Genomic DNA, 13,305 nt, shown 5'->3' with positions numbered 1-13,305 from the left:
TTATTTCTGTAAACCAAATCAGTTTGAAATAATTGATTTTATAAGTGCACTGTCAGATACACTAACAGCATTTCCCTGGGTAGGTTATGATATTTGGTCTTTAAGACCCTTCTTCCTGAAGTAAGATACCTTCATTATTTTGTCAATTTGATTGCAAAATGAAGATGAATAGGATAAATTGAAAATAGCATAAATTTATTTAACTTTTTTTTAAACCCCTCAGACTCGCATTTTTTGATCAGGAAGGGTCCTTAAAAGAGGTTGAGAGAATTAAATGCATGTATAATACACTGCAAGAGGAACTGAAGGTAACTGGAATGCATATCATGAATTTATTCAACTCTGTTATTCTGATATCAGTATTTCACTTTTCACTCTTAGTCATTTTACTGTTTTTTTTGTAGCAGCACTAGCTGGGTCAACATTCTTGTACTTTCTTCATGATTACCAGTAGATGGTAACATGTGAATTATGCCATTCTTTAATTATTTAAAATTTGTTGAAGATTTTCAAAGTATAAACAACTTCTTTGTATTCATTATTCAGTACAAATTATATGATTATTAGAATTTTAATCTTCATTGTAGAGATCAGCTCCTTCCCAATCTTTCTAATTGACAAATTCCTAAGTAACTGAAATATAACCTCTGGTAATTCATCTTTTTCAAATATATTAGTAGAATAAGGGTGATAACTTCCACATTGTCAAGGGAAATTGTTACTGTAGTACAGAATTAGAGAGACCTACATGTGAAGAATGGCTCACTCAGTCTAAAAATCGGAACAGAAGTTGGCTGTTCAGTCTGTTCAAGGTATTGCAACCATTCACTATGATTGTGCCTGATCTGCATCTTAACTCCATTCACTATCTTTGGCTCCAGCGCAATCTAAGATTTACCTTGGATTTAAAATTAATTGACCTACCTAGTATTCTTCTGGATAATTTCCTAATGTCTATCACAATTTGCGAGAACTACTTGACTTTCCAATGTCCTGGATCTGATTTTTGGCTTGAATCCTTGATCTAGATTCTGTCGTCAGCCTGATATATCAGAGAATTCCTGAATTTGATGCCCAAGGTTAGCTGATGTCATTTACAACTGTGATTGCATAGTTCAGCAGCTGAGGTAGTTATCCGGCACTTGCCTAGGAATGAGTAATGTAGAGTTGGACTCAAATGAAGTAAAGCAGGAGCAGATGGTGAAATAAAGTACTAAGTATATGTTGTTGATGTGCAGTAAATGAAGGGCTGATGTTAAACAGTTCCTGGGATCACAATATGACCCGAGTCAAGGATGTAGAAAGTGGGAATCCAATAAACTCAAGGATTGCTTTGTTATATTGTGAAGTAAAAAATTGAGTAGACTTTTGCACTGACTGGGAGTCACATAGTGCCCCGACAGATCTGCTAAGTTAATTTGTGCAGTGTTCCTCGTGATGAATGTACAAGCAAGAGTTGGGTCTTCCATAGAACATTACAGCACAGAAATAGGCCTCTTTGGCCCTTCTAGTCTGTGCCAAACCATTGTTTTGCCTAGTCCCACTGAACTGTACCCAGTCCATTGCCCTCCATACCTCTCCCATCCATTCACCTGTCCAAATTCCTCTTAAATGTAAAAATTGAACCAGTGTTCACCACTTCAGCTGGAAGCTCGTTCCACATTCCCATCACTCTGTGAAGAAGTTCCCCTCAACTTTTCCCTTTCACTCTTAACCCATGTCCACTGGTTATATCTCCCCCTCAGTAGAAAAAGCATATCTATATTTACTATCCCCCTCATAATTTTAAATACCTCTATCAAATCTCCCTTCATTCTTCTACACTCCAGGGAATAAAGTCCTAGCCTGTTTAACCTTTCCCTGTAACTCAGTTCCTTAAGTCAGGGCAACATCCTAGTAAATTTTCTCAGCACTTTTTCTATCTTATTGATATTTTTTCTGTAGTTAGATGACCAAAACTGCACACAATACTCCAAATTTGGCCTTACCAGTGTCTTATGCAATTTTACATAACATCATAAATCAAAGTATAGAGTACAGGAGTTGGGAAGGCCAATTTTCAAAAGTTGTCTTTACGACCCTACCTACCTACCTGTGATGTCACTTTCAGGGAATTCTATATCTTTATTCCCAGTGTGGTTTGCAAGTGCCCAGCAGGTATCCCTCCACAATATCACAGGCGCTAGTGAGGGTGGGAAAGAAGCGTGGTGCATTCGAATGAAATGCCAGCTCATTGAAGATTAAACGCTGGTGAAATCCTGATGCAATTGCTAGTATTGCATCATGATAATTTTCAGCCTTTACAAATTAGATGCTAGCAAAATACAATTCTCTACAAAGTGGCTACAGTGTTTGAACAAAATGTTATTTATTGTTTTGTATATCAAGACATGTTTGGCTGCAAAAGAACAAAGCCAGTGTTGGAAAAACTTGTGGGTGATGCACTCAGAACATGTAACAGATAGAAGAGACCATTAGAAATGTTCTTTAAAACATTATTAATTTGGATCTTAGAAATGAAATGTGGAATCCATAGCTGTTCTGGAATTCCTTCAGTTTGTGTGTCATGTATATTTCTAAATGTGTATCCATGGTAGCCCATCTGTTTGGTCTTGGATTGCAGTTTCTGTTATTCCACCTGCTTATGTTCCACAATTTGCTACCAAATTGTTGTTGATTTTAGGCATATAGAAATGCATCTTGGAACCCAAAATCCCATCAGAAAGATGTCATGTTTAAGTTATTTATTGTTACTAAATTGTGAAGTAAAAAATTGAGTAGACTTTTGCACTGACTGGGAGTCACAGTGCCCCGACAGATCTGCTAAGTGAATTTGTGTACATGTGTACAATTAAATGATATTTTCATTGTTAACAAGAGAAATGAGCATTCCATTAACATATCTTTGAATCTTCAACTATTTTGCATTAGAGACTTAGGATGCATATTATTTTTCTTACTCTGCTCTCAAAATATGAATTGCCATCCTCCATTCCGGAGTTTGATTATGGTGTCAGGTGATAAAATTCTATTTTCCACTTGTCACCAAATTAGGAAAAATTGTCACCAAACAAGAATGACGCTGGTTGTGTCATTCTAACTGCAAGTTAAAGACCCATCTTCAAGTCCCAGGGCATGATATAGATGGTTCTTATTAATTGTAATATACTTCATAAATGGTCAGTGTTGTATATTCAATAATATTCTTCAAAATGGAATTGGAAAGGGAAAGACACACTGCAGAGAAAGATCAGAGAGTTGGTGACTAAGTGAATAATTCTTTAAAAGAACTGGACCAAATGTATTCCCATTCTGTGAGGCCCTGTGCCTACTGATGAAAGGTTATAGACTTGAAATGTTAACTGTTTCTCTCACGGCTATGCAGAATATTTTTAAAGTTTTGGTTTTATTTTAGATTTCCAGCATCTGCAGTTTTTTGTCTATAGATTTTCCTGCTGAATGTATTTTCCCATTTCATGATTTGCATCTCAGAGGTACCTCCACATAATTTACATTAGTGTGCCACTTTCACTATCGCATTTAACCCCTTTTGCAAATCTGTTCATTCTTTGCCAAAACTCTTGTAACATTTGTACTTATTTTCAAAACCATTTAAAATTTGTTTTTGTTTATTAACTTTTTACAGATTTTCCCCAGAGATCTGATTAATTGTTAATCACTTGACAAATAATGGATTATTGCTCAGGCTATTTCCCTGCTCCCAGAAAACACCAATCTTTGACTACCTAGACAGACCTTCATTCTTGCCTTGTCCCCTATTTGAAATAACATTATCCACAACCACAACCTGCTTTCCTCTCTAGGTTTAGAGTTGTACAATTTTACAGCCAGAAACAGGACCCATGGGCCATCATATCCACATCGAATTGTTGCCTATCTAAGTTAGTCTATTTGCCTGTGCTTGGCCCATATCCTAAACCCTGTCTATCCATTTATGTCTAAATGTTTCATTTAAACTTACATTTGTACCCACCTGTACTACTGCCTCTGCCAGGTCATTCCATTTACCTGCCACCCTCTTTTGGGGAGGGGTAAAAGTACCCCTCAGGTCTGTTTTAAATCTTCCCCATATTTTAAATCTCACCTTAAGTTTATGCCCTTTTAATTTCCCTACCCTCAGAAAAAGATGGTAACTATGCCCCTAGTGATATGATAAACCTTGCTAAGATCCTCTCTCTGCCTACTGTGCTCCAGGGAGAAAATTCCCAGTCTATCCAGACTCTCCTTATAACTCAAGCCCACCAGTCCTGGTAACATTCTCAAATCTTTTCTGCACTTTTTACAGCTTAATTATATATTTTCAATAGTTGGGTGACCAGAACCATGGAGATTATTCCATGTGTGGTAATTTTACTGAACCAGGCTAACTACTCTGTCATCTGAATTATTAAGAAAGATTACAAACCACACATCCCAACTGCACATCTCCATTCTGAGTAACAGCTCTCCGACACCATCAGGCCAATTTATATCTAATTGGGCAGCTCAACCTGGATTCCATGTTAGCAGCTTACTAACCAGGACCTTGTCAAAGCTCTTGCCAAGGCCCATGAAGACCAGATCTACCATCTGCCATCATCAATCTTCTCTTCAAAAAAAAATCACATTCATGAGACAAAATTTCCTGTACATAAAGCCAAGCTAATTATCCCATATCAATCCTTGTGATCCCAAATACATAGAACCCCTCTCAGAATTCACAACATAAACAGAAAATGTGCCAAGCATTGAGAGACTTCAGAGTGTGAGAGATCATGAGAAGTTCCATTATATAAACTGTCAAAGTAAGACATGTTTGTAATAGAAAAGTATTTCATTCATAGACTCAGAATATGTAATAATAATTTCTGTGTTAATTGCTTCAAATCCTACCTTGTCACAGACCACTTGTTTAAAGGTAGAGGAAAGTGAACGCTCAGTAGAATGTTTACTTGCTGAGGTATGTGGACTGAGGGAGAAGTTATCAGAAAAGAAAAGGTTGCACACAGCGAATCGAGGTATGAGCATATTATCATAAATTATTTTTATAAAATATTACTGGAATAAATGCATTATTATAGGATATTTATTTTTACCTTAGAAGAACTGGAGGAAATTTAATCCCTCAAATAGAAGATCAGAATAAAGATCTGGGATCTGAAACTAATGTTTGAATATGTTATTGTAAAAGAAGGGGTATAGTATTGTTTCCCAAGAGCAGCTCATGATAGCTTATTCATAATTATTAGAAGTCAAGATTTTCAGTAATTCAAGATTGTTATGAAAAACTCCGAATGTAAATATAAGGATTGATTTTTTTTTAAACTTTAAAATGTGGAATAAATTGTCTGTGCTTTATTCTAATTGGTCCACCTTTGACCAGCCATTACATTGTGCACAGGAAAAAGCACATTTCTGCACAAATATTGCAAATATTTTTCTATTCATTAAAAATGGAAAAACACAGGCCCTTTGGCCCAACTTGTCATGCCAACCAAAGCATCCCACCCACATTATTCTCATCTTGTTGTGCTTGGTCCTTATTCCAATAAATCTATATTATCCATGTATCTATTTAAATGTTTCTTAAAAGTTTCAATAGTACCCATCTCAACTACCTCCCACCACCCTCTGTGTAAAGTAAATAAGGTTACCCTCTTCCTCTCATCTTAAACCTATGTCGTCTGGTTACACATTTCTCCTACTCTAGCCAGAAGACTAGTCTTCAAATTGTTTGAAGACCTGATGTATTCCTCATAATTTTGTAAACCTATGTGACTCCTTAAGCTGCATTTTCCATAATGTTGGTGGGAGTTCTCTTTTTATCTGTTAGTCCTCAAAATATCCAGAATTACTTTGCTAGTAACCCAATTTATTTTTAGATGTAAAGGAAAAGTGGACATCTGACCACACAGAAAAAAATGAATACTTATCTGAGGCTTTGAAGAAAGCCTTTCCACACTCCAAACTTTTACAGTCTATGACAATTACAAGAAGTGGTCAAGTTCTGCCAGTTAATTGTTACAGTGAAGCTGATCAATTGAACTCAAAGAACACTATCAGTGAGACTTCAAAAAACATTCACATATCTCCCACGGAGAGGGCTAATGCTTCTGGGATGTCATGCAAACGGAAGGCAAAAAATTGTCATAATCGTCCCAACTGGAGTAAAAAACGAAAAGCAGTTCGGACACGGGCGAGACAGTTCGCAAACAGAGTCAATAAGGACAGTAAAACTGAATTGGTGATCACGGGATCAGAGAATGAAGATGAGGTGGATGAATACATGAATGATGTAATATCTGCAGCTTCACCAACATTTTAAACGCACCTCGCCTGAAAGTTATTAAGCCATTTTTTATTCAAGAAAAACAAAGCGTTTTATCTGTACCTTTTGAAAAGGACGCAACAATTGAGAAGTATGTACTTTGTTTTCATCATGGTGACCAAATTGTTTGAAATGCCTCACAGGTAAAACTGGAGGCATTAAGAAGAATTTTCATGATCTACTGAATAATGAAAGATTTGTCTTTTTGTGATGAGTGCCTAAAGAGATTAAATCTCTCCAGTTCTTAAATTTTGAAGCGTCGTTTTTCTGATTCTTTTGGTTCTCCCACTTGAATACCCAGTTTTCGTGTTATGCACGCCTGGTAACTCAGAATGAACTTCTGTTGGAGCCTTTAATGAAGCACCCCGAGAAAGAACATCCAAGTCAGCTGTTTCTCCATCTACAGGTAATGGGGATACACTAGTTAATAGTCAATGTGGATGCAAGTTAAAATCCATGCTCTTCATTATGAGAACCAAGTTACAGATATGAAAAGTAATGAAATAATCTTATTTCTGGTTAATTGTTAAATATGGAAACAGCATTATTTGATTAGGATTCGACAAACCTTTCAAAGACTAAGAATGGCTGCTGATTAAAGTGAAGCTCTTCCAAAGACTGAGCCAGGGGAGAAATGTGTACTAAAACTAAAGAGGTAGTTAGAAGGCAGTGAGAACATTTCAGAGAAGGAATTCCACAGCTCAAGGCTGGAAAGTTGATGACTCAGCCAACAGAGGTAGGGCAAATAGAAGAGACCAAACTGCAAGGAATGTTATTTTCCAAGGTGGCATTGTAAAATGTTGCAGTGATAAATTGATTTTAAAGCCACGCAGTGATTGGACACGAGGTTTGATAAAACCAAAGCATTGTTGCAGCAGAAGCCAGGGTATGTTATTGTTAAACAGGTGGGACGAGGATGGATTTGTGCATCACTTAACAACATGAAGTTTCAGAATCAATTGAAATCTACAGCAGATGAGAGGAGATACTGGGAATAATTTTGGAGCTTTATCGCAGCCAGCTCTGTCTGAATGTTACAGATCTTAAAAGCAAACAAAATTTGAAATTAAAACGCAACAGATTAAAACCTTGGGTGGGGAGATGAGTTTTCAGGTTGATGCCATTTTGTAGACCCCAATTAAATTTGAGATTAAGCAACTTGAAAGGTAGAGAAAGGGAGGTTGAAACAAAATGTGGCATGGAATGCTGCAGATTAAATTAAGCAGATGTGTCCTTTGGAGATACTTCTAGATTTTTAATCTAAGCCTATTTTTACCTCCCAACAATCCATAAGCAATTCTCCCTTTGTAGTTTTTCATTGCAACCTATTCTTGTCACCTTCATCCACAAATCCTTTATCATTTTAACATTCTTGATTTGTCTAATGTTTTTATAAACAATGGCTAACCAATCTGACAACAGCCCATCAATTTACATGAAAGCCCTCTGCTTTTTCCTTGAATGGATGTCGAATCATTTTGCTTCTCATCTTTTCTATCTCCACATGTTCTTCCAGTTACAGGTATTAATTTTTGGTTCCATTTCAGCCATGTAAAGGGTTGAGAGCCTATCCAGTTCTAGTCATTTTGAAGTATACAAAGAGCATTCTTTGTTCAGGACCTAGCCCAGGTTTTCTCTTATACCTTGTTCAGAGTCATGACAATTGTCAATGATGTCCGGTTATATATCATAGATATACAGTCTTAACAACTCCTTCAGCTCGAATCTCCAGCGATCAACAACATTTTTCTTCCCTCCCCCCCCCAACCAAACAAGAAAATGTCTTCAAATTTGCAGTCAATTTTCATTCATCCTTTGTGATCCATCTCTAACTTTGGCAAAAAAACAACCAACCACAATCCACTGATTTCTCCAACTAACTTGTTCATACTCCCATTCCACTTTTCTCCATTCTATTTATTCAGTTTCTCTATCTCTAATAATGCCACTTTTCTGTTACTCAGCCTTTGATTTTTTTTCCCTATTTGCTTCCCTTCATCACTCAATTTCCTTCCAGAACAGTTTCCCTTGTATCAACTTTTAACCCATTAACCACAGTATTCAAAAGTAACCCTGTTATTTTTGAAATTGTACTGAGGTTATCCCAAGAAAATCTTCCCTTGGCATTTGTAGCATTCTAATGGAACCATTCCCTCCATGACACTCAAGCCAGTTCCAACAACAGTCCTCTTCCCTTATTTCACACAGATCCAATCCTTTATGTTCAGTTGGCATTTCTGGACACCTAACACCTTAATTCTTGTTCCAGTTACTCTCAACTTGCATCCTTTGCTTTTCACTCCAATAAAAGTCACTTATCTTAAGAAATAGCAACTGATAAAGGTCCATAAACTTGAAACATTGTGTTTTTTGAATATTTTATTTCAACTTTCATAGACTGTCAAACAATTTTTTAACATTCAATTAACATATAATCTTAGTCTGTATTGATTTCCCCCCCACCCACCCTCATACAACTGAAAGAACCATTAAATGAATTACCTCAACAGCAAAATGAAAAACAACCCCTCCTCTTCCCCCCTTCCCAATTTATCTTTACCCAACCCCCTCAGCACCAATAACCAAGCTATTGGTGCCAATCCCCCTGCCATTTTGAGACTGCCTAATGCACCTATCTACCACTTTGTATCTCTCTCCCTTTCCTTGAGCTCCCCACTGCCTAATGCACCTATCTACCACTTTGTATCTCTCTCCCTTTCCTTGAGCTCCCCATATTCATTCTTAATATACATTCATCTTTAAACATTATTATGAAAAAACATACCCTCTTGTATTCCTCAATTACAATATTTACAGGCCAACTTTCCTGATTCCCTCTTTCCATCTTATTTACATTTAAGCCCAAAGCAGTGGCAGGGATCTTAAAGTCCATTGCCTCCCTTGGATCCTTAAAAACTATTTCCCCTCCTGCCCTAACTTTCTTCAGCATTTCCAGGTGAAGGAAGGTAAACTCTATTCCTTTTGGTTTAAGGCTTTTTAACCATGTGAAATTCTTTCCTGCATTTCAATACCAAATCCTTCTCTCCCTCCTATTCCACTGGACCCCCCCCTAGTCTTTGCACCCACCACTGCTGCCCGTAAAATCCTCTCTTGGTAGTAAAGGAGCCTTACCAGGATAAAGTGTGGCCATTGGTTTGGCCCCACACAGTGGAGCAAGAAACCAATGGGCCCATTCTATTCTTATTTCCAATTTGTTCCCTCCCTAGTGTTTCTGGGATCCACTTTTTCAGGAACTCCATGACTCTACTCTCAACCCCACAATTCCTCCTGTTGATGTTTTCTAAGATATCTACCTTCTCCCACATCTTACCCTATCCCTTTTCCATGCATCAATTTCATTCTCTTATCCAATCTTTCTTCCACTCTCTATTTTCTCTTCTGTTTCAGATACCCTTTGTAAAATCAGGTCTTCCAGCCTTTCTTTGATTGCCCCCTGCCCTGCCACCAGTATCGTCAAAGTTTTTTTATCTGGCCAATGACCTCCAGTATCTTTGGCAAAGGGCATCAGGCCCTCTGCCCCCTTTAATCTATCTTTTACCTCCTTGTAATGTCCTTTTATTCCCTTGTCGTTCCTTGCTTTCTGACAACTCCAGGCCATCACCATGCTATTTTCCCACAAAATCCCCTCTGGCTGTGCTGCTCTTGGAGTCCTCCAAACCCAACACCTCGAATACCCACCAATGCCTCAGACCAGACCTCTTTGTGCCAGCTCGTTGGAGCGGCCTTACCAGTTAAGTCTTTGTTGTCAACTTTACTTTTTCTTCCAGCCCACAGTGTCTTCCTCTGCTGCTGACAGGGTCCATGAATCTCCAGTGCCCGACAGTGCTCCTGTCACTACCCACGTCACTGTCTTCTTCTCATCTGTTCGGGTCCCTGAACAGTGAACCCAACAGTGTTCCCACCACTTTTAACTTGACTATGCCCCTGGAACCTCCGATCTCTGCCTCTCCCTGCCTAACAGCACCCTCACCACAGCCTGCATTGCTGTCAGCTCCTCAGTTCAGTTCCCCAGACCTCGAGTCCCCAAACCGTCCATGCCCAACAGCACTCCTGCCACTTTAGTCGCATCCTTCCCTGGCCCCCTAGAGATCCAACCTTATTGGGGCTATCTTGTGTCTCCCTCCCAGGCAAGTTCCATTCTGTTGGGAAGCTTTAGGGTTCTGTTGACACTACCATTGGTGCCAAAGTCATGCTAGGCCCTGGGTCGGTGTCGGCACCTCCACCATGTGGCGAGTCTCTGTCCATTCTTTTTCCTTTCCCTTCTCACTTTCTTCTATTTATATTCAGTCTTCCTTTTGTTTTTTTTTTTATTTTTTGGGGATCTTTATCCTCTTTTCCTTAGGGTGCTCTTGGGTCACCCTACAGGCCCCTCTGTCATCTTGGATCTCCAACATGAACCATTGTTCTTGCACATATGTTGTCTCATCTGTTGTTTGTCAAGCATCAATTTATTTTCCAGAAATTCAACTTGTCACTACGTCTGCTTCCCAACATTCCTAGCATCATTGGTCTTTCCTACCTTCTGCTCAATTATACTTCCTCTTTTCTGTCCATGTACCATCCCACTTGAAAGATCACCAATCTGTAGAGTTAATCCTGTTTATCCAACATCTGTTTCAAGGATTCAAAAGATGGGTTGAGACATGGAGAGTATTTGTGTAAGAATTCAGTTCCAAGTCAAATAAGATGTAGGTTTACTTTGAGACAATGGCCAGAAAGAGATTGAATTCATTAACTGATCCTACAACAAATTCCGTCTTCCTGATTATTTGGGGGGGGAATATCTTGGGTCATTTGGCCTGACAAGATAAATTGTTTTGTAATAAGCACTGGGTTTGTCAGCAGACCCAGAGACATCATGGTGTCTATATTCATCATTGTCCATATAGCATTAAATTGGAATGATAACTCAGATTCGAGCAGTTATGTCACTTGTATCATGTTCAATCTCTGCAGGGAAATAAATTGGTGAGGAAAGATGAAGGCAGACAGAATAACAATGGCAACTGGAATAGTTCCATTGAATAATAAATTGAGGATAGTTACAGTAGCCCATATGTAAACAATATAATGTGGCTGTCCCTTGGCATTGAATAAAATCCATCTGTTAGTCATTGAAACATGGCAAACCTTTATCCCAGTTTGTACAAGGCATGATTGATTAATGATACAACAGATCAGCCATGTGCTTTTCATTGAATCAAATATTAGCTTGTCTGGAACTCCAGTACAATTTTATAATCTATATAATATGGAGGGCTATGGACTGGATGCAGATCAGTTGGACTAGACAGAAAAATACTTCAGTAGACTAGGAGGGTTAAAGGGCCTCTTTGTGCTGTAATCTATGATTGTATACATCATATTCTTACAAATACTGTCAAATTAAATGATCCCAGAATCCACACAGATTTTGGGGGATAGAATTTCAAAATCCCCTGACCAGTTTTTTTTTGAAAATTGAATCTTAAGTGCTTATTACCATTTTGTCTTTCAGAATTTTGTTCTGATTCCCCACAGAAGTAACCAAAGCATTCAATAGGTTAAATCCAAATGTTGTTTATTTAGTCTTGTTTAAATTATACCTTCTAAATTCAAGGATATAAACTATAGTTAAGTAACATGTTATTCTGATGAACCTGGATCATTGCTGAGGGATGGAACCTGAACTAGGGGCAGTATTTCATGCAAGGCCACATTAAACAATTTTCTCATTTACATTTCAACTTTCCCAAGACAAAGTTCAAATTCCCATTTCAATTGATGTAGTGCTTTAAGTGGATAGATCACTTTTTTGGACAGCCTTGCACCAGAACTATTAAAACTTTGTTTTATTAGTTTATCTTCAATTACATTGTGTAATGTGAGAAGAGCAAATGGCATGATGGTTCCTTCAATGCATTTACTGGCTTTCTAGGCAGAGGGAAATGTCAATGTAGTTTGGAGGAGTGACGTTTGTATTGTATTATGAACTACATTCATTACCTCGGAGTAAAATACAAAGTCTGCAGACTGAAGTAAAAATACAATGCTGGAGAAACTCAGGTCATACAGCTGTAGCCTCTGGTCTTCAACAGAGCAACTCATACCATGCTGTGATACATCCAGCAAGTATACTTGTGATGTAATGATAAACATTGAGGAACAAGGGGCTCGTGCTGAACATGTTTAAAACTCCCAAGTATAAACTCTAGGATTTAATCAAGATCCTGCTGCTGCAAGGTAGCACTTCTATTTCAGCAAACTTTAACCATTCCTTAAAACCTACACTTGTCTGAGTTTACCATAATTAATTCCCCAATTGCACAAAATGTATCCCCCTTATTTTGAAAAAAGGTGTTCTTGTATTTGATCCTGAAGGGAAATGTATATAGTTATGCCACTGATGTGCCTTCCTGTAAACTTAAAGCTGTTGAAAATATATTGTAATGCAAAACCAAATGCATGGTATTCACAAAAATTAAACTTTTACATTTTGGTTATTATGTATTCAACGATTTATTTTCTACTTGTTTCTACCAGGCTGCTCACTTTTAAAATACTTCATTCCAACTCGATGCAATGGACTAGTTGGCATAAATCAGTCTTCAGTTAAAGTCTGCAGAAACCCAGTTGAATGTATTATACAAAAATGCTGGACTTTTGGAAAATGTTGTTTCCCTTTTGCTTCCATAGACACTGCGTGACCGGAGTTTCTCCAGCATTTTTGTGTATTGCATAAATCAATCTTGGCTTTGCTTGTACTAAAACTTTTACTGTACTAAAAGCTGAAAATTTACATCTTAATTTTTAAAATTAAGATGCAATTGCTTGCCATTTAAATTATAATCTGGTCTTCCATTTTTATTTCCAAAGTGAATAGCTTCATATTTGCATATCAAACGGCAAAATCCAAACCATAAAAATGCAATAATGCATCCTGAAGTAACAAAAAAAGTGACAAATTTACAAACAAA

The 13,305-nt window shown here is 37.7% G+C and overlaps 1 protein-coding gene across 1 annotated transcript in view; it reads left to right on the top strand.

The window, feature by feature from the left end:
• Positions 1 to 6,584, top strand: part of abraxas1 (abraxas 1, BRCA1 A complex subunit) — a 28,501-nt gene extending 21,917 nt beyond the window's left edge. Inside the window, exons 7-9 of the mRNA XM_069925855.1 lie at positions 224 to 308; positions 4,904 to 5,018; positions 5,883 to 6,584. Of these exons, the coding sequence (XP_069781956.1) occupies positions 224 to 308; positions 4,904 to 5,018; positions 5,883 to 6,325 (643 nt within the window). The 3' untranslated portion in view covers positions 6,326 to 6,584. The remainder of the gene's footprint in view (positions 1 to 223; positions 309 to 4,903; positions 5,019 to 5,882) is intronic.
• Positions 6,585 to 13,305: the final 6,721 nt, after the last annotated feature.

Source organism: Narcine bancroftii, chromosome 3, assembly GCF_036971445.1.
Source record: "Narcine bancroftii isolate sNarBan1 chromosome 3, sNarBan1.hap1, whole genome shotgun sequence".
In the NCBI taxonomy this organism is placed as follows: domain Eukaryota; kingdom Metazoa; phylum Chordata; class Chondrichthyes; order Torpediniformes; family Narcinidae; genus Narcine; species Narcine bancroftii.
The sequence above is the reverse complement of the archived record's forward strand: the minus strand, read 5'-3'. Positions and strand labels throughout refer to the sequence as shown.